Raw genomic sequence first — 20,695 nt, forward strand, 5'->3', positions numbered from 1 at the left:
TCCAAAAATATTACTAAATGCCAAGTGTATTGCATCCACCACTCCTCCCTTGTCCACACAGATACCCTCTAATCTATAGTTCTGTGATAATTACAAGAACCTAGACATCAGCAATTTTTGTTGCCCTCCACCCATGATCAAGGGTCAACTGAACCCGTCTTATTTCTGATAGTTGCTCAGTCTCACTGATTCTTGGAGACCCTGCTATCTTCCCAAGTAACATTTTCTATTCCACGTTGGAAATTATTTCCTTACTGCTAACTCGCTGCAGCAAAGAACATTAGTTCTTTTATTTCCTACAATGTATACTGAGGAAAGATTATTTCTTTCTTCTTCATGTTTTAAGTGTTTGAGAAGAAACCAGTTTTTCAGCCTTCTCCATGAGTCAGGGAATTCTAACAGTATGTGCCTTTCCATTAAGGAATAGTTCCTAGACCTCTCTAATAATTATTGTTGCTCTTTTCTGTGTGCCTGCAGTTCAGTACTAATAACTAGGCCTAAAACTCTAAGTGAGACTATACCATTCCTGACTACAGAGGAAGATCTTCCTCATCTGTCTTATAGATGTTGTTGTTGGGCTCCTTTCTAAATACCTAGTAACATACTGTTGTTGATTCATTTTCAACTTATACCTATAACCTGAAGATCCAGATTTACTCAGGTGCTAGTCAACTGTTGCTGTCCAATATTTATAAAACTGATATATTTCTTTTCAGGTGGAGTATCTTACACATTTTGAAGGCAATGTCTCCAATCTGGAGATCCTGCAATCAGGCATTTTTCAATACATAAACTGTCCTCCATCATTCTAGCATTTCTTTGCTTGTCAGTACGCACAGCACTTCCATACATACCCTGTAAACTATAATTGAGATCATACATAAAATTATACAAGGCCTAGGACTGAGCCTTGCAGAGCTCTGTTTGAAACAGCATCTTAATTTCATAGTTGACAATCAAAAACTGAAATATAACTTTCTACCCTATATTTGGGGGCGGGGATGGTGTTAGACCAAGTTTCCCTTATTATTAGTTTCTATTCTAAAATTTTTCAAAAATGAAATAAGATGAAACAGAAAATCTGCATTGTATCTGCCAGCTCTAGGGAAATGTTGCATCCTCTATGGAGACTCTTTCTAAAGTTAATTTTGGAGCAAGCCAGTTAAACATGTTTTTAATTTCTTCCCTTATGTCTTACAAACTGATGACTGTTTTGAGTATTGTAAATTCTTGTTTTTATTCATATCTTCCTTGAATTTGGCTGAGCTGGTAATTAATACAACTCCATATCAATGGCTTATTCTGTCCTCAGGGTGTGCTGGGTCTGTAAACCTGAGCAATGCGTAAATCTGTAACACAGAATATCTTTTCTTGTGCTTGGCTCTTGCCCATATTCTTCAAACACTTTAAAAGTAACAGAGTGGCTGCATAGGCTGACTGCAGAGCTGGGTCTACTGCATAGTATCACAGGTAAGCTTTTAGCATCCTATTTCCCTTCACTCAGCATGGAGGGCTAGAACTACCTTTGGCAGCTTAGGAAATGGCATCTAATAACATGTACATCCTGAGTACCACTGAAGGGGTAGGACATAGATTTTCTACATTGATGGCCTAGTTTCAAATTCCATCTCTGACTGAATCAGTATTTGCAATCTGACTCACAGAAAAAGAGCTGTCATTTGTCTGTGTTATGCACCTGGGAGAACAGACAGCAGGTGACATAGGTTTGGATACCACATTTCAATTTTTTTCCAGGCACTCAGGAAGAATTACAGTTAGGGTTATATTTCCACACTTTTCCATGCAGGTCCTTACTATTTCTTTGTCCTTCTGTATTTACCTGCTTCCTTTTTTTCTTCAACTGAAAACAATACAAAATTTATAGTGTACATAGCTCAATAGAACAAAATCCTCAATTCCTGTGTTTAATACTACTTACTACTACTAATGATAATTCTCAGTTCCAGAGATGGGTGGAGAGAAGTAAAACTTGGTTACAAGAGGATCTCTGATCCACAGGCTTCCAGAAGCTGGAAGGAATATTTTGATGCTTTAGGCTGCCATTTTCTGGATGGACAAGGAGATTTTGAGGCTGATTCATTAAAATGCATATATTTAACAGTTATGGAAGGCAGAAGAGTCACTTCTTCCCACCTTTTGATCACCCCAGAATGTAGGGATTTTGCTAAGACTACAACTAGCCTTAACAATTCCTACAGTCACGGACATGATCACTGAGCCAAATCAGGGTAGCTCAAACTGGTCTAGACAAGCCTTAAAACTCAGGACTGTGTGAGAGGTAAGAATGTTTTTGGAGCTACCTTTATTTAACTACCAAAATTTAAAAAGTGGCAGGAGGGCCATTAATCTGCACATAGCTTTCACAAATTAACCTGGATAAGTATTATTTGCAAAATAGTACTGAGGGAAATTATTCTTTCCTTCCAATCAGCACTGGTGAGACCCATCTGGAGTGCTGGGTCCAGTTGTGGGCTCCCCAGTGCAACAGAGACATGGACATAACCAGAGTGAGACCACTGAAGGCCCACAAAGATTATATAAGGAACTGGAGCACCTGTCATACGAGGAGAGGCTGAAAGACTGTTCACTCGAAAGAAGAGAAGGCTCAGAGGAGACTTATCTATGTGTTCAGATATGTGATGAGTGGAATAAAGGAGACAGAACCAGAGTCTCCTCAGTGCTGGCCAGTACAGGAGGCAATGGGCACAAACTGAAATGCAGGAAATTCTACTTAAGCGTAAGAAAGTATTTTTTTCAAACCGGCTGTACAGACAGGTTGTAGTGTCTCCCTGCTCTAGCTGATCCTTCTTTGAGCATGGGGGTAGGACCTATTGCATCAGGTGTTAGATTAGAAGGCATGATACTTTTCTTTAGGAAGTGTAACTGCCCTAATACTGAAATATCTGTCAGTGTATTTTTGTTAGCTTAGTTGAAGTATATGTCTAAAAGGTGGCAGGCTTCTTTACTACTGACAGGCCTCTGAGCCTTTGACATCTTAACTCTTCCTTATTATATAAACTTTGCAATTGCTGAATCAGTATTGTCAATGTAGTTGCAGCATGCCAGATACTTGACTAACTTCTTTTGGTCTTGGTATGGAGTTCTATTATTAATATTGAGAGTGATTACTTGAAAGTCTGCAAAATCATTCTTTGTCAAGAAGATAGCAGGCTTCAATGAAAAGTTTGTAATTTCTCTGGGTGTTCACCATGCTAACAATAGTAATTGTAATTAAATGACTGTAGGCTTTCAGCTAAATTTGACTAATCACCTTATCCAGATTGGTCTCCTCCTGCAGTTTGGATGACTAATCTGCCTTTATTTGCCTAATGTCTAATCTGTTTCTCCTCCACGTAGAGCTTCTATCTTGATAAGAAAAAAATCAAGTGTTTTCTCTGCTATACAGTTTTAGGAATTACTTCTTATGTTATATGTGAACTGTTTTTGTTTTGAAGATCTGTGCATTGGAAAATGTGCTGGCATTTTTAAGCACCTTCTGTAATCTGCACTAGCACCTATACTACTAGGCAAGGAAGGAAGTCAGGGCATGTTGTGTGGTGATGCATGGAAATGAGGTTCTGTTTTAGGGAAGTAAGGGTATGCATTTTAAGGAGGCATAAGAAATTGGTTTGAGGTCCTGAGTAGGAGTTAAACAGACCCTGCATTTGGAATGGGTGTTTGGAAAGGAAAAAGAGGAGAATCTTTGCTGTTTGACTGAACTTTAGTATAAAAGGAGTCACATTTAAATATTTGTCTCTTCACATGGAAACTGAAAAAAATTTTTATTACCAGCTCACTCTCAAAACTTTTTTAATTCCAAGTAATGTTGCTTGGCAGTAAGAAAATTTCACTGTCAGGTTGAAAAACTGTTCCATACTCTACCACTGATTTGCCAAGCTATGTGGTGGGATGCTTGCTTTGCTTTGCCTTTTTCTCTTATCTGTAAAACATGCAGGGCAATATCAATGCTATTTGTAAGACAGCTAGTGATTGGTCTGTCTAAAAACTGAGAATTGTTGTTTTGGTCCAGTGTTACACTTAATAGTTATTTCCAGCAATGCAAACCTGAAAATTGTTCAGTGCTTCTGGCAAGTTTATTTTATCCAATTAACTAGAAAATGTCATTGCTGGGCCAGTAACCCTAGAAAAGCCTCCCCTTTTTACACCTCAGATCTCTAAAAAAAAGATCGCCTTTTGCAGTAATAGTTGGTAAAACCAGGAAAATCCTCACTGCTTGGAAACAGGCCAAGAATCATGCTTCATGCAGAACAGGGCTGGTTTGATGGTTGAGGAATAGATACAGTAAAGGATGATGACACATAGTGCCAGAGGCCAACTGCCAACTCTTCCAATGTCTCAGACTATTAGGGAAAATCAAAGAACTTCAGAAGTGCAACTCAAAACAATCAGCAACTGGAGCAGAGAACTCTTTAAAAGACATGCAGATTTACAGGGACCCATCCAGAACTAAAAATGGGAGAAGTCTTAAATTCTGTTCCTTTAAATCCTCACATCAATACCTTCTTCATCTGTTTTCCTTACAAAAACAGAGATGATCCTGTCCCTTTAAAACTTGACACAGAGTAGGGACAGCAATCCCTGTATGCCGTGGATGGAGTTCAAGTGACAGCCACTACTTAGGGAGCAAGATCTGAGAGCTCTTCTCCCATCTCTTTCTACCTCCTGTCTCCATCTCTAACCTGCAGCCTGTTTATATGAGAGGGAAAGGAAATATCTTTTCTCCTGGTGGACTGAGAACACGTTTACAAAGAGTGAGCTCGGAGGGAAACTTGCCAAATGTGTGGGTGTGAGGGATGGAGCCGGTGAACAGGACCCACCCCTGGGGCTGCAGCTGCACTTTTGCACCAGCATTTACTGTCCACTCCCTGTTGCTCCCAGCTTTGTGACCCGTTTCAAGTGTAATGAACCAGAGTCGTAGAGATCTAACATTAAGTGGTCAAAGCTACAGAGATTAAGTCACATTAAGCTTCTTTTAGTCCTCATTCCCTGAAGAATGTTCATTACACTAAACAGACCCGGACAGATGACAACCATTCCCCGCTCTGTCTTTTCTATCACTTACAGTCAGATTATGCTTTAAGGCCATCTCCGTTCACCTAACCTGGAAAATAAGTGTAATGCCCTCACCTTGCTACCAGTAACTGCCTTTTTCCCTCTCACAAGAATATTCCTACTGTTCATTTGGGTTACCAGCCCAAGCTTCCAAACTCTATGGCTACTGTGGATTTGGTCTAGTTGCTTATGTGGGACTGATGCCATGTTCATGAGAAGTGTGGCAGATTTCACAGGCCACTTCAATGTGCCTTTCCGTCTGTTTTTTGCTATGGGGTACTAAAAAACCTCATTTTTCCCTTTCTCTGCTTTTCCCTTCCTCTCCTTCTCTCCTTCAAAGTATCTATTAGCTGGCCTGCATGCAGACACAATAAAATAAAAATAGAACTGAAAAAGAATACAAAAAAGTAAGATCATTGTTTTCACTTTTGCTATTCTACTGTATAGCATTTATCCTTGCCATTTTAATCCATCTCATTTCAAATTAACTAATTATTATTAAGTAAAATTAATTACCTCTTCAACAATTAATGTATGAAATATAAACGCCAGGGCCTTTTGCAACATACTAGTTGTCTTCTAGAACCTGAAATTCATCCGTGCTAGAAGAGATGCTCCTTTGCTGAAATAGTCCGCTGATATACTACAACGGGGCAAAATATTAGGTTTGGGGTTAACTGATTCTTTTCAACCAAAGAAAAAAAATCTGGCAGCTTTTTAATTAGAAGCCAATCGAGGCTTTTGTCTTCTATTTTAACAAAAAGTATCCCAAACAATTTGTGGGAGTCCTTAAAAAATTTAATTACTTTCTGTTCTCACTTTGTGAGACTTAGTAATTAAGTGTGACCGCAATAATTAAAGCTGATTCTGATTTATGAGTTTTGTCTGAAAATTATTTCAATATTCTGAGGATTTGGGTAAAAACCTAAAGTGTTTTCCTTTTCCTTTAAACAAGGGAATGGCAGGTTTTATGAAACCCATGAAAGAAAAAGAGAAAAAAACCACCAACAATCTGTGTCCAAATATCTATAAGTAATATTGAGGCCGAATCATTCGGTTCACACAGGCCAGATTTCCACATTATTTTTTTCGGAGATCCGATGCTTCACTTAGCTACATGAATGCTTAAGTAGCATCCGACAAATATTAGTGCATCTATACCTGTTTGATATTTTTCCCCTATTAGTCTGCTTCTGACTTCTATAAGTCTTAAAGAATAATAGTATACACTACTGCACCTGGGAAAGCGTTAAACTAGCAGTTTATCCGGAATTTATATGCATTAACTAGGCGTTGACAGCTTCATTTTATAAACAGAAAGTATTTATAAAAACATCTAAATCTTGCTATTCACTTACAGAACACCATAAAAAATGCAGAGCCCTGGCAAGTTTCAGACACTTTTCGACAGTATATACATTCCTCTGAAGGTGTCTTATTTTCCCAAAACACGAAATAATGTAGAAATACAGTATCCTTAACAGTTAAAGATATGGTTAAGGGAGCCGAATCTTTATCCATATTCAAAGCTCAGCCATGAAATTGTGTTACTTCCTTCTCTTTGAAATCAATTTACGACAAAAATACTGAAGCTGCCCCCTCGGTTTCAATCCTAATCTGGAGAAAACCCCCTAAAGAATAAACCTGCATTAGGGGGAAGACTTTTTATCTACGGGTTTTATTTTAATTTAGAAGGAAAAACAAAAGTTTGCCGTTCCCGGGGTGTCTCTGGCTTCACAACGCGGGGTAAAATACATCTTTTCTCTCTCATCTGGGATCCCAACAGCAAGAAAGTCCCCCGAATGAAAGTCCACCGTCTTCTCTTCACTCCCCGAAGAAACTGGGGTGATTTCGTGGCAGGTATTTTACAAAAAATATGAATTTATAACTCCGAAGAAACACAGACTCGGAGGACGAAAAGCTCTTCCTGGCTAACAGTTAGGCGGGCTCTGCAAAGCACCAATCACAGATCACCGCTTCGCTATAAATTCAGGCATCGGGGTTACTGTAGCCCAATTACTTTCTTTTGATTAGGAAGAAGTCTCTGCAGCGATGTCGGAGACCGCTCCCGCCGCCGCTCCCGCTGTCGCGGCCCCCGCCGCCGCCAAGGCCGCCGCCAAGAAGCCGAAGAAGGCGGCGGGCGGCTCCAAAGCCCGCAAGCCGGCGGGCCCCAGCGTCACCGAGCTGATCACCAAGGCCGTGTCCGCCTCCAAGGAGCGCAAGGGGCTCTCCCTCGCTGCCCTCAAGAAGGCGCTGGCCGCCGGCGGCTACGATGTGGAGAAGAACAACAGCCGCATCAAGCTGGGGCTCAAGAGCCTCGTCAGCAAGGGTACCCTGGTGCAGACCAAGGGCACCGGCGCCTCCGGCTCTTTCCGCCTGAGTAAGAAGCCTGGAGAAGTGAAGGAAAAAGCCCCCAAGAAGCGGGCGGCCGCTGCCAAGCCCAAGAAGCCGGCGGCCAAGAAGCCCGCCAGCGCCACCAAGAAGCCCAAGAAAGCGGCGGCAGTGAAGAAGAGCCCCAAGAAAGCCAAGAAGCCGGCGGCCGCCGCGGCCAAGAAAGCTGCCAAGAGCCCCAAGAAAGCGACGAAGGCTGCCAAGCCCAAAAAGGCGGCGGCAGCAGCGAAGAGCCCGGCCAAGGCGAAGGCGGTGAAGCCCAAAGCAGCCAAGCCCAAGGCGGCCAAGCCGAAAGCGGCCAAGGCGAAGAAGGCGGCGCCCAAGAAGTGAAGTGTTCAAGTGGAAATACTTAAACCCAACGGCTCTTTTAAGAGCCACCCACTATTGTCCAAAAAAGGGCTGGTACACTCCATCACCGAGCTCCGTGCATGCAGCAGAGCTAACCACACGCCACTGCCTATGTGGGACATTCGGTCTGTGAAGTGGATGGGACGCTAATCTTCCGGCCGTGGTTACGCTAAGACTTGGAAAAATAAAGTTTACATTCCCTGCGAAAAGGCTTTCTAACGGCTGGCTTTTTTTCAGCACCGCAGGAGGGTGCGTGTGTTAAGGGACTGTGGCGGGTACCGCTCCGGGGCGCGGAGGTGTCTTTCGGTGCTCTAACTAGCACGGTTCCTAAGTGACTAGGTGCGACTGCCACGCCTCTTAGTGACCGTGGCTGGGAACTGCCTGCACGGCTCCTCCGCTTCCTTGGCAATTACCTTTCCGCTTGGTAACGCTGTCGTGGGGCAGGTCTTAATTTCTACGTGACTTCACCGACCTGTTTTTTGAAAAGGAGATTGCCGGGGCGGGAGGCGGGTAGAGCTACCAGCGGTCCTGTTCCGCACCCTGCCGGCCTGGTGGCGGTGCAGCCGGAGACGCTGCTAGGAGTACGATTTGCGGCCGGGGCTGCTGCGCCCGGTCGGAGCGGCGCGGCGTGGAGCTTCCCGCGGCCCCGGTGGCTCCGGGAGCGAATCCTGAGGCCGGCTGTGATTGGCTGACGGGAGAAGTCGCGGCCTCTTATTGGGCGATTTGATACTTTCGAAAAGCCCGCGCTGCCCCGCGCCGGCCCCGCGCCTGCCGGTGATCCCGGCTCCGCGCGTTCCCGCACAGCTCGTCCTCCCAGAGCGTCCACTCCGCCTTAGAGGTGTCGTAGCTTCTCCTTCCGACTGACACGGCCGCTTCCTGTCTTCTCATACAGAAAGGAAATTTCTTAAGCTGATGGTACCCGCGGGACAGCTGGGCAAAAAAAAGCGATCAGGATCTTTTATTTCCCCCTCATCCTCACGTTTCTGGGGGGAGATGTGTTAATATATCTGTTGGAATATATACGAATTTATTTATAATGGAATGTGTAGCATAATGTAACTAATCTCATGTACTCTGCTGAAACAAAGCTTAACGATACTGCTTACATTTATTAGAAGAGTATTTGGACTTTAACACTTATGAGGTAATACTTAACAATTTGAATTTTCTTGAAGCTGTAAATTACTCATCAAGCAATTCAAAGACAGATCTATCAGTGCAAGCTCTTATAAAAATGATTTAACGGATTGATTTCAAATTCTATTTACTATTTAACTATATTTTCACAATAAAGACGATACTGTGTTAAAGCTCTTTCAGGGAGTATGTGGGTGGCTCTTAAAAGAGCCTTTGGGCTATAGATTAAAACCGTTCTACTTTTACTTGGAGCTGGTGTACTTGGTGACAGCCTTGGTGCCCTCGGAGACGGCGTGCTTGGCCAGCTCGCCGGGCAGCAGGAGCCGCACGGCCGTCTGGATCTCCCGCGAGGTGATGGTGGAGCGCTTGTTGTAGTGCGCCAGGCGAGAGGCCTCGCCGGCGATGCGCTCGAAGATGTCGTTCACAAAAGAGTTCATGATGCCCATGGCCTTGGACGAGATGCCCGTGTCGGGGTGCACCTGCTTCAGCACCTTGTACACGTAGATCGAGTAGCTCTCCTTGCGGCTCTTCTTGCGCTTCTTGTCGCCCTTCTTCTGCGTCTTGGTCACCGCCTTCTTGGAGCCCTTCTTGGGCGCGGGGGCGGACTTGGCCGGCTCGGGCATTTTAACAGCTGCTCTCGTCTTTCGCAAGGGAGAACCAGCATCTAAAATGGCCGGTGCGCCCTGTATTTATAAGGCTGTTATGCAAATACCAGCCCTCTGATTCTGACAATTCGATTGGATCTCCTGCATGGGGGTGTGCCTTTGCCTCTGATTGGTTGACATACGATCCGTCTTCTCATTGGTTGAATAGCAAAGACGGCTTGCAGCCAATCATCGAGCCCTAATCCCGCCTAGGGAAGGGATAAAAGGGGAACCTGCGTTGCGTCAGTCTGATTGCCTCGGCCTTGGTTCGCGTAGGGAGGTTGTGTGGGTTTTTGCTGTGCTTAAACCATGTCCGGCCGCGGGAAGCAGGGTGGCAAAGTCCGAGCTAAGGCCAAGTCGCGCTCGTCGCGGGCCGGGCTGCAGTTCCCCGTGGGCCGCGTGCACCGGCTGCTGCGCAAGGGCAACTACGCGGAGCGTGTCGGGGCTGGAGCACCTGTGTATATGGCAGCTGTGCTGGAGTACCTGACGGCCGAGATCCTGGAGCTGGCGGGCAACGCGGCCCGCGACAACAAGAAGACACGCATCATCCCACGCCACCTCCAGCTGGCCATCCGCAACGACGAGGAGCTCAACAAGCTGCTGGGCAAGGTGACCATCGCGCAGGGCGGGGTGCTGCCCAACATCCAGGCCGTGCTGCTGCCCAAGAAGACTGAGAGTCATAAGGCTAAAAGCAAATAAACTCAGCCGCTCAGCTGCTTAGACTCTCCACAACATAATATTATAACCCAAAGGCTCTTTTCAGAGCCACCTACACAGTCAGAAAAGAGTTGTGTTGCTTTCTTTACAGAAGTGCTTTGGTGATAGTTCTTATGTGCTGCTGCTGCTGTTAGGGAGCTAAAACCATATTCTGTGGCAATGCTTTAAAACTTTTAACTTCTACTTGAAGGGGGGTGATACCTTTGCTTTCTAACTCATTCTCTTTAATGAAAGAACACTACATTTGTAGTGATTTACTGATTGTTTTGTGTCATTTCTTGTAGTAGGATTGGTAAAACGTTTGGGTTTGTTTTGAATCTGCTTAACTTTCATGACTATGCTTCTTATGGTGTGAAATTAGCGGGGGGTGGCTAAAAGACTGAGGGGGGGAGTGGAAAAATATACAGATGAAAATAAATAGATGATCTCAAAGCCATAGAACTACATCTAAGAATGAAGAAAGGCTTCTTTTGCAGGCCTTTGTTCTTTAAAACATGTAAAACTTCCCTGTGACTTAACTGTATTTAGAAATAAAATGAGAAATGCTTTAGGGTAAGTGGCTCCTTTTGATCTAGACCCTTAACTAGTTGGACCTGCACTCTAAAGCAACAATGTAGCATCTCCCTATTCAGAGGGAACTCCCTGTAGTGCTGCTACGTTCCTGTTTTAAGTGGGATTTTCAGACTTGCCACTCTTAAATTCCCTCACTGTGTGTAGCTGTTCCTCTTGTTGCATCAGTGAACGGGGGTGGGGCAATATTTGAATTAATTTTCTATCCAACAATTAATCATTTATTGGTACAAGTATCACCCATGAGCACAATTTTAAAGATCTTTAGATTCATTGCTATAAATGATGAGAAAGACTGCCTAGCTGATTCTTGCTAGGATGCTCCCAGAAGCTGTATCTGATGGTCTGCAGCATGCTGCCTTGGGACCACAGCACCTCTGACCTCCCTATCCCTTGGGGAGAAGGTAGGATGCTCTGGGCCTGGAGGAAGAAAAATGCCAACTATAGCAGGATATTCCCCCCTGTGTCTCTCTCCCCATACCCCCAAGCTGTAGCAGAGAGGCTTTAGGTAGGACTGTATCATGGCCAAACTGGGATATCAGGGACCGTTTGCGGAGAGAAACATAAAGGAAGAGCTTTGCAGCACTAGACTATTCTGATATGGTGACAATATCTGTGCCTAAGGGTTTTGTTTGCAAAATGATACATTTAGAGCTGTAACATCTTTGGTATGCTGATTTATTGATTAGCATTACCTGCAGCTACATATCTACTAGCATTTATACTCCTCCTCTTGAAGAACTGTGATGATACAAAAACTGTGTTTTAACACACAGAAGTCTTCTATATATGGTTCCCACCTCAGATCCCTTTATATGTGTGTGTCAGAAGACAGCAATGATAGAATGGTTTGGGTTGGAAGGGACCATCAAAAATCCAGTCAAACCCCCCTGCCATGGGCAGGGATGCTTTCCACTAGATCAGGTTGCTCAAAGCACTGTCCAGCCTGACTTTGAATACTTCCAGGGACAGAGCATGCACAACTTCTCTGGTCAACCTGGTCCAGTGTCCTACTACCCTCGTTGCAGAAAATGTCTTCCTTATAGCCAATGTAAATCTACCCTCTTTTAGTTTAAATCCATTGGCCCTTGTCCTGTCACCTGTCTCTCTACCTGCATTGGTAAAAAGGTGTCGCTCTGTGCTGCCATCACACTGATGAGGCCCCAAATGTAAATGTCCTGTAAGTCAGGTGGGTTATATGCTAAGATTGGTGGCACACCTACTGGTATCAAATACTCATGGCTTTCAAGTACATTCCACTGGATGGAGGAATGTAGAAAAGCAAGTTTGAATAAATGAGCTTTCTATCATTTACAAAGTATTAACTGCATTTATCGTACGATGTTATGCATATTTACATATACAACACACAGTAGTAAAGAGGAAATCCATACCATGTGGTGCCTTAGATGTATCACTGGTTTCCAATACACCTTCACATTCCAAGGAATTTGTGATGCCAAAAAAGCCTCCAACCAAGCTCCCTCAAATGTTATAGATCACAGTTATGTTTAGAGATAACTCAATAATGTCAGTCTGTATATCAAAAGTCTTAGAACTGCACATTAAAAAATAAGATGAAAGTATTCTCTATCCCTTTTCACCTCTATTTTGTTTGCAATGCTCGGAATAATGCACTCTTAAAAATATCTTACATTACTTTACTTTGCATATTATTATTATCGATACAGTTGTAGCAGGTACGGGTATGGATTTAAATTGCCATATTTCCTTAATTTTCTCAGGAAAATTGAGAGCAAGTTTGCAGTTGGAAGTAATACACTGACATGACGCTTTGTTTACTAATTATGTACTTTCTTGTGCAGTCATGGTGAGATGTTCCCTTACTGCAACAAACAAATGCTATTTCCTCATTATAGTTTAATGAGGAACTAGGGCGACTGTAATTAAAGTGAACTTGAAAAGCTACAGGGTTTTTTTTCACATGGAGCAGAGTTTTGCAAAGATTTCCTTTCTTATTTAATTCCTAGTACTTCTGTCCAAACTCATGAGCAAAACGTAGTACCTATAATCTGTGGATTGGATGCTAAGCTTTGATCCAAATAATAATTATTGTTTCCAGTCAGCAGTAAAAGCAACGTTATTAGGGATTATATTCAGCAGCAACCTTTTCTTTCTGCTTCAATTATTTTTGTCTAAGAAAACCATCTGGTCCATGAGAGAACTGAGTATGACACTAACAAAAACACTCAGGAAATAAGTCTGTGGCTACTTTTAGCAACCTACTGGCAAGGCAGCCTTTCAGAAAGCATGATATTAAATTATTTCAAATGTACTACACACTTTGGGGAAAGGGGTTTGCAGCTAATCAATCTGTGAGTTATTGGTCTCAGCCTCTGCATCACCCATTTCTTCCAGGACACTTTGGAAGACAATTTTCCAAGTCTTCCAGTGGTTATACTGCTAGAGGGAGAAGTTATACCAGGATTCTCAACTGCAGTTAGGAAGAGTTATGAAGAAATGATGATTTTGACACACTAAAGGACTTTCTGTAGTTCTATTAGGCTTCCTCTTGTAATCACAAGGTTGGTTATAACTGCCGCAGGAAACATATCTAGACACATATTTTCAGGTATAAAGAACAAAGCAGACTTTGTGGAGCCAAATGGCAATGTCAGGCACCAGCCTGGCAGGTCCTCTAGTGACAAACCTTCCAGTTAGTCTATGAACAGTTTTAGTTCATTCTGTTCAGTCAAAGAGCGAACAAAATCTAAATTAAAGCTAGATTTGCCTGCTCATATAATATATATTTGAATGGCAATTCTTTCAATTTAATTTGTTTAAAATAAGTTTGAATGGAAATGGAATTCACAGAGATAATTATAATCATATGAAAGAATTGTACTTTTTTGGACATCTGTAACTTAATACATCAATATCCCAATTACTTTTGTCCCTGCCTTTAGGGAATATATTCTACCAAGAAATATTCAGGAGAGGTGGCCTAAATTCCGTAAATCATATTCAGGAATGAAATCACATAAACAAGTGCACAAATGTAAAACGATATAAAAAATTTTTAAATAGTAAAAATGTTTGAAGAGCACAAAATCCTAATAATATAAGAATGGGCCAGTACCATATAGTACAATAGCCATATCACTTCTGAGTAACATCTAAAATCTTAACAAAATTAATTTTAAAATATATCCTCAAAGCTCTTTCAGTGTTTATTAATGCACTTTACAAGCACAGCCCAACCGACTGTAAGCATCATATATGTTAGGTTTGTTAGCAAAAGTGTGAAATACACAGCAACATTTCTGGATTGCTCATTTGAATAAAAGAAATACTTGGTTATTGTTCATCTTTGAGACATCATACAGACATCCGGCTGGTAATGTCTTTAGCGTTTTGCTTCGCTTCCCGGAGCCACTGGCACGGTAGGGAGCACTCCTCTGCTCCAGAGGCGGCAGCTGCCGGAGGGAGGCCAAAGCCCCGTGGGAACGCGCTGCGGGGCTGGGGGTGGCTGCAGAGGAGAAGGGCGGCCGGTTTCTCCGGGGATCCCGAGCAGCCGCTCCGAGTTGCCTTCACAGGAGCCTCGACCCTGACGTTTCCCGCCGGAGCCCCTCACTGACCGTTTTCCCGGCCGCTCAGGGCTGCGCCGCCTTTCGCACCGACCTGCCGGTTGCTCCCCGCGGACATGAAAGCGCTGAAAGCTCGGGCGCGGCTCCCGGGCTGCACGGAGGGAGGGGGGCGCCTGTGGGGAGCGCAGGATCCGGGTAGACAAAGGAATCGCGGAGAAACCGCGGCCAAGCGAACAAAGGGAGCGGCTGCCCTGGACAGGACCCTCGGTGGGATCCTCACCCGCGGGGGTGGGGATGGGCGGGGCGGGAGCGCCGAGCGCGGCCCCGCATTGGTCGGATTTTGCCGCAGACCCGCGGGCAGCGGCGGGGGGGGCCCGGGGACGGCCCCGGGAGCGCCGCAGCCCGAAACGCCGGTCCGGGGCCGCCTCCCCCCCTCTTGCCACCGGCGGAGACCCAGAACTGCCTCGGAACCGTCACCCGAGCGGGAGGAGGGGGGACGGGGACGGGACCGGGGGCGACACAGGGACGCAGGGGCGGGAAAGAAGCAACAAGCCGGTCAGGCTGACGGCGCGCGGGGCGGCCCGAGCCCAGGAAGCGCGGGAAGCGCAGAGCGGGAGTCCCGTCCCGGCAGCGACGGGCAGGGCCAGCGGAGGCATCCCCGGGGCCGCCGCCTCGCGGGATGCCCCTGCCGGGGCGCGAGGGGCCGCCCCGGGGCGGAGACTGCGGCCGAGCCCCGCCCCCGGCACCCGGCGCAGTCCTCAACCAGGTCGGCTCCCGGGGAATATACCGCGGCTCGGCGGCGCTGCCGGCGTGCAGTACGGCTGTGTAACCAGCGCAACCATGTCTGGCAGAGGCAAGGGCGGGAAGGGGCTCGGCAAGGGGGGCGCCAAGCGGCACCGCAAGGTGCTGCGCGACAACATCCAGGGCATCACCAAGCCGGCCATCCGCCGCCTGGCTCGGCGCGGCGGCGTGAAGCGCATCTCGGGGCTCATCTACGAGGAGACGCGCGGCGTGCTGAAGGTCTTCCTGGAGAACGTGATCCGCGACGCCGTCACCTACACGGAGCACGCCAAGAGGAAGACGGTCACGGCCATGGACGTGGTCTACGCCCTCAAGCGCCAGGGACGCACCCTCTACGGCTTCGGCGGATAAACTCGATTCCTGGGATAGCTCACGCTTTTAGAACACAAAGGCTCTTTTCAGAGCCACCCACAAATTTCACAACAAGAGCTGATTGTTACTCGAGTTTCAGAAGTTAGCATACGTCTCTAGGATTAACACGTTTTTAAGTAATTTAAAAGCCCGTACTGGTGTAATCCCTCTAAACGTCCTGAATAAAAACCGAGTACTACAAAATTCCAAGTGTACAAAGATGAGTTTTAAGTAACTTCATTATCTTATTCTGCATTTGGATAGATTTTTTCACTAGTGAAGGCAGTACCACTATCCCCGTAACTGCAAAAGGACGGATCGTGTGGAAGCAGCGCCTAAACTGACAGCTACAGGACGGAAGTGCCTGTAATTACGTTGGTATTTTTTACTCCAATAGGAATGGAACGATTACAATCCTCTAATTTGCATAACGCCCTTATAAATAGGGGGGGTAGGCGCCATTTTTGATGTTGTTGAGGTACAGTGAAGATCTTGGAAAGAAACTTTTAAGGATGCCTGAGCCAGCAAAATCTGCTCCAGCACCGAAGAAGGGCTCCAAGAAAGCCGTTACCAAAACACAGAAGAAAGGCGATAAAAAGCGAAAGAGAGCAAGGAAGGAGAGCTACTCGATCTACGTGTACAAGGTGCTGAAGCAGGTGCACCCCGACACGGGCATCTCGTCCAAGGCCATGAGCATCATGAACTCCTTCGTGAACGACATCTTCGAGCGCATCGCCGGCGAGGCCTCTCGCCTGGCGCACTACAACAAGCGCTCCACCATCACCTCGCGGGAGATCCAGACGGCCGTGCGGCTCCTGCTGCCCGGCGAGCTGGCCAAGCACGCCGTCTCCGAGGGCACCAAGGCTGTCACCAAGTACACCAGCTCCAAGTGAAAGTAAAACAGTTTTAATCTATAACTCTAACGGCTCTTTTAAGAGCCCCCACACTTCTCTAAAAAGAGCTGTAATTGCAACTGGGGGGGGGGGGAAAGATTCCTAGATTAATGAATTAAATTGTTCCAACAGCAAATAACATGGAACTGTATGAAATACAAAAGTTTGTGCCATTAACTTTCATGTTAATGCGCAAATTTTATCAGTAATAATCAGCTCTTGTTGTGAAATTTGTGGGTGGCTCTGAAAAGAGCCTTTGTGTTCTAAAAGCGTGAGCTATCCCAGGAATCGAGTTTATCCGCCGAAGCCGTAGAGGGTGCGTCCCTGGCGCTTGAGGGCGTAGACCACGTCCATGGCCGTGACCGTCTTCCTCTTGGCGTGCTCCGTGTAGGTGACGGCGTCGCGGATCACGTTCTCCAGGAAGACCTTCAGCACGCCGCGCGTCTCCTCGTAGATGAGCCCCGAGATGCGCTTCACGCCGCCGCGCCGAGCCAGGCGGCGGATGGCCGGCTTGGTGATGCCCTGGATGTTGTCGCGCAGCACCTTGCGGTGCCGCTTGGCGCCCCCCTTGCCGAGCCCCTTCCCGCCCTTGCCTCTGCCAGACATGGTTGCGCTGGTTACACAGCCGTACTGCACGCCGGCAGCGCCGCCGAGCCGCGGTATATTCCCCGGGAGCCGACCTGGTTGAGGACTGCGCCGGGTGCCGGGGGCGGGGCTCGGCCGCAGTCTCCGCCCCGGGGCGGCCCCTCGCGCCCCGGCAGGGGCATCCCGCGAGGCGGCGGCCCCGGGGATGCCTCCGCTGGCCCTGCCCGTCGCTGCCGGGACGGGACTCCCGCTCTGCGCTTCCCGCGCTTCCTGGGCTCGGGCCGCCCCGCGCGCCGTCAGCCTGACCGGCTTGTTGCTTCTTTCCCGCCCCTGCGTCCCTGTGTCGCCCCCGGTCCCGTCCCCGTCCCCCCTCCTCCCGCTCGGGTGACGGTTCCGAGGCAGTTCTGGGTCTCCGCCGGTGGCAAGAGGGGGGGAGGCGGCCCCGGACCGGCGTTTCGGGCTGCGGCGCTCCCGGGGCCGTCCCCGGGCCCCCCCCGCCGCTGCCCGCGGGTCTGCGGCAAAATCCGACCAATGCGGGGCCGCGCTCGGCGCTCCCGCCCCGCCCGGCTCCGATCGTGGCTTGGGCGCTTCATGGATTGGCTCTTGATATTTTAAGTATTAACGTTTGCCTGCGTAGGGACCTTCTTCGGGTATATTTAAGTAATCTCTGGAACCTTTTTCCTCTTCGACCCACATCTTCTTTCTGTTACCAATTCTTTCTACGTGTCGTTTAAAAGAGCAGAAGGAAACGCTCAAGCTGAGTGATAAAAAGAGGGATTTTTTCCGTTTTAAAAATAACAGTATTTCCTTCATGTGTTCATTTTTGTTTTGTTTCCTCGCGGCAGAGGCACACGCACACATAAACGCATACATATATCTGCCATACTTTTACCTCTCAAGTATATTTTTGACCATTACAAGGAACGCTGTGCGCCTGAAGAGCTCTTCTACAAGAACAGGCTTTAAGGGAGCAGCACAAGTCGCAACTTGTTTGTTTCAACATCTTCACTTTCTACTTTCAGAACAGTTTCTGGGAATGCCTCCTACCCGGGAAGCAAGAGACACTCTCTTGCTCAGCACCTTAAGGGAAACAAAAGACTATTTCAATAATTACCCATCTAATCCTCACATTATCTCATTTCTAAACACGTGTCAAATAGAATACAAGTGCTACATTTATTCTTAATGGGTCCAAGAAAAATACAGATTATTATATTATTATTAACTTTCCCAGGTTAAGCCAGACTTGCTCAAAATAATAAACGTTACTCCCTGAAACAGATAATAATAAACTAATTTATACTGAGATTAAGCCCAATTTAAAATTAAAAAAAAAAAAAATTGTGGTACTTGCTCATAACAGCACAGATTTTTTTCACAACTTTCTAGCGATTTTAGCAATAATAAAATAGAGATATTTTAATAAAGAAATATTGACATAAACAGAAATATACCTTCAAGAATTGTGAAAATTAAAATTTATGGATAACTCATGGATTTTGTTTTGGTGTGGTTTCTGTTTTAATTTGCATTTATTTTTCATATTCTGAGAAGTCATATCACTATAAAAGTTCTTCACTTTCATAATTTTATGTAATTTCTCTGGATACCAGAAAAAAAAATGTCTTTCTGTACCAAGCCCCCACCCCTCTGCATCGTTCTTTTTTATTAAACAAAATGACTCACACTTTTTAAGGGTAATAAATGTACCCAGTTCTTTCCCTTTACCATCCCTCCTTCATCCACTAGAAAGTGTACTAGATATATGTGCAAAAAGGAAATTGCTAGCATTTCAGAAAATACATCTATTTATATACATCTTTATATATATATATTACTTTTTCCAAACACAGTAACATAGGACAGCAGATTTTTTTCTTTAAATCTTTGTTATCGTTCAGCTCTTTTTCTGTTTCCCTCCTCAGCAGATATAAGAAATTGTTTAAATCTACCGACAGAATCTATTTTATAATTCAGGGAACCACCTGTTTTGGAATAGTGACTACGGCATTTAGGAAAGTGTCGCAGCCCATTTGATTTTTCTTTTTCCTTGATACGAGGCCCTCTTGTTTTTTCTGCCTAGTCACCTTCTTATAAACACCACCAGTCAGCTTTCTATTTGATTCCTACATTTAAATTAGTTTTCTACAATTAAGTGATAGATCTGTTAGCATGAGCATGTCAGCCTCCAGTCAAACAAACCTCTTATATTTACAAAGCAAAAGCAATTAGCAACTCCAAAACCCAAAACAGAACGTTAAGTAAAGATATCCATAGGATTGATGGATAAATGAAACAGTTATGGAACAGTATCTCAAGGAGGAGAAAGGGTACAATTCCATCCCTTTTGCAAGAGCAAGCACCTGGGGGAGCCTTATGGAAGGTCTCAGTGAAGCTCTGGGAGCTCTGCTTTACATTTCTGGGGCACATAGGCGAGGGCAGCTGTGCCGTACAGTATAGCAGTGGTGTTCTGCATCTCTACTGGGACAGTGTGCTGAATTAGTGGGAACTGGAAACTGTACTGTTTGTTAAATAGCTAATAAATAGTAACCCTTAAGTGATATTGGGGGGGGGGGGTGGGTGTGTGTGGAGAGAGAGAGTAACAAAACCCAAACCTCCAAAACTCGAGGATACAAAGTATCAGTATTTGGAAAGGTTCTTAAAAGACAATGTGTACAAATGTTCATAAAGTACAATGTATTTTGAAATACTTCTTATGTTGTCTTAGCGCCATACATTCCAGGGCCATCCAGCTGGACAATTTTTATAGGAGCAAATTAAGGACTTTTTATTTGGGCTATGTCTAAAGTTACAGGTGTCAGAAAATGTATAATAACTATGTATACACATGCACATATATACACATCTAACAATTGCTGTTTGGTTCTCATGTAATCAGTACTGACTACTGGCTGAGTTGAGACATGCTGGTCAAACTAAAGAGCAAGAGGGAACTGCACAGACGGTGGAAGCAGGGACAGGTATCCTGGGAAGAGTACAGGGACACTGCCCGGTGGTGTAGGGATGGGGTCAGGAGGGTCAAGGCACAGCTAGAGCTGAATTCAGCTAGGAACATGAAGAATAATAAAGAAGGGCTTCTACAGGTATGTCAAACACAAAAAGGCAGGTTAAAGAAAGTGTACCCCCAGAGGAACAAGAATGGTGACAGTGTGTCAACAGATGAGGAGGAGGCTAAGGTACTCAGCAACTTTTTTGCCTCAGGCTTCACTGGTAAGCTCTCTCCTCACCCCTCCTGATTCGATGGACCGCAAGATGGGGACCAGGGGTTCCCCTCCCACTGTAAGAGAAGATCTGGTTGTGACCACCTGAGGAATGTGAACGTACACAAGCCTATGGGACCTGATAAGATGCATCCCAGAGTCCTGAGGGAACTGGCTGATGTAGTTGCTGAGCCACTCTCCATCATATTTGAAAAGTCATGGCAGTGGGGTGAAGACCCTGGTGACTGGAAGAAGGGAAACACTGTGCCCATCTTATAAAGGGTAGAAAGGAGGACCTGGGGAACTCCTGTCCTGTCAGCCTTACCCCTGTGCCAAGGAAGATCATAGAACAGTTCCTCCTAGAATCTATGCTAAGGCACATGGAGGACAGGGAG

The 20,695-nt window shown here is 45.7% G+C and overlaps 6 protein-coding genes across 6 annotated transcripts in view; 4 read left to right on the forward strand and 2 right to left on the reverse strand.

The window, feature by feature from the left end:
• Positions 1-6,768: 6,768 nt before the first annotated feature.
• Positions 6,769-8,042, forward strand: LOC142050735 (histone H1.01-like). The gene has a single exon (XM_075079812.1). It carries the CDS (start codon positions 7,147-7,149, stop codon positions 7,813-7,815), a length of 669 nt encoding a protein of 222 aa, XP_074935913.1. The 5' UTR covers positions 6,769-7,146; the 3' UTR covers positions 7,816-8,042.
• A 737-nt stretch (positions 8,043-8,779) lies between these two features.
• On the reverse strand, positions 8,780-9,626 carry LOC142050748 (histone H2B 1/2/3/4/6). Its single transcript, XM_075079853.1, has one exon. The coding sequence runs from the start codon at positions 9,591-9,593 to the stop codon at positions 9,213-9,215; it is 381 nt and encodes a 126-aa protein (XP_074935954.1). The 5' UTR covers positions 9,594-9,626; the 3' UTR covers positions 8,780-9,212.
• A 227-nt stretch (positions 9,627-9,853) lies between these two features.
• On the forward strand, positions 9,854-10,593 carry LOC142050743 (histone H2A.J). The gene has a single exon (XM_075079839.1). The coding sequence runs from the start codon at positions 9,924-9,926 to the stop codon at positions 10,311-10,313; it is 390 nt and encodes a 129-aa protein (XP_074935940.1). The 5' UTR covers positions 9,854-9,923; the 3' UTR covers positions 10,314-10,593.
• A 4,672-nt stretch (positions 10,594-15,265) lies between these two features.
• On the forward strand, positions 15,266-15,796 carry LOC142050766 (histone H4). Its single transcript, XM_075079899.1, has one exon. It carries the CDS (start codon positions 15,290-15,292, stop codon positions 15,599-15,601), a length of 312 nt encoding a protein of 103 aa, XP_074936000.1. The 5' UTR covers positions 15,266-15,289; the 3' UTR covers positions 15,602-15,796.
• A 131-nt stretch (positions 15,797-15,927) lies between these two features.
• On the forward strand, positions 15,928-16,545 carry LOC142050737 (histone H2B 7). Its single transcript, XM_075079827.1, has one exon. The coding sequence runs from the start codon at positions 16,069-16,071 to the stop codon at positions 16,492-16,494; it is 426 nt and encodes a 141-aa protein (XP_074935928.1). The 5' UTR covers positions 15,928-16,068; the 3' UTR covers positions 16,495-16,545.
• Positions 16,494-20,695, reverse strand: part of LOC142050762 (histone H4) — a 223,180-nt gene continuing 218,978 nt past the window's right edge. Inside the window, exon 2 of the mRNA XM_075079887.1 lies at positions 16,494-17,101. Within this exon, the coding sequence (XP_074935988.1) occupies positions 16,789-17,100 (312 nt within the window). The 5' untranslated portion in view covers position 17,101 and the 3' untranslated portion in view covers positions 16,494-16,788. The remainder of the gene's footprint in view (positions 17,102-20,695) is intronic.

The sequence above is a fragment of the Phalacrocorax aristotelis genome, chromosome 1, assembly GCF_949628215.1.
Source record: "Phalacrocorax aristotelis chromosome 1, bGulAri2.1, whole genome shotgun sequence".
NCBI lineage: Eukaryota > Metazoa > Chordata > Aves > Suliformes > Phalacrocoracidae > Phalacrocorax > Phalacrocorax aristotelis.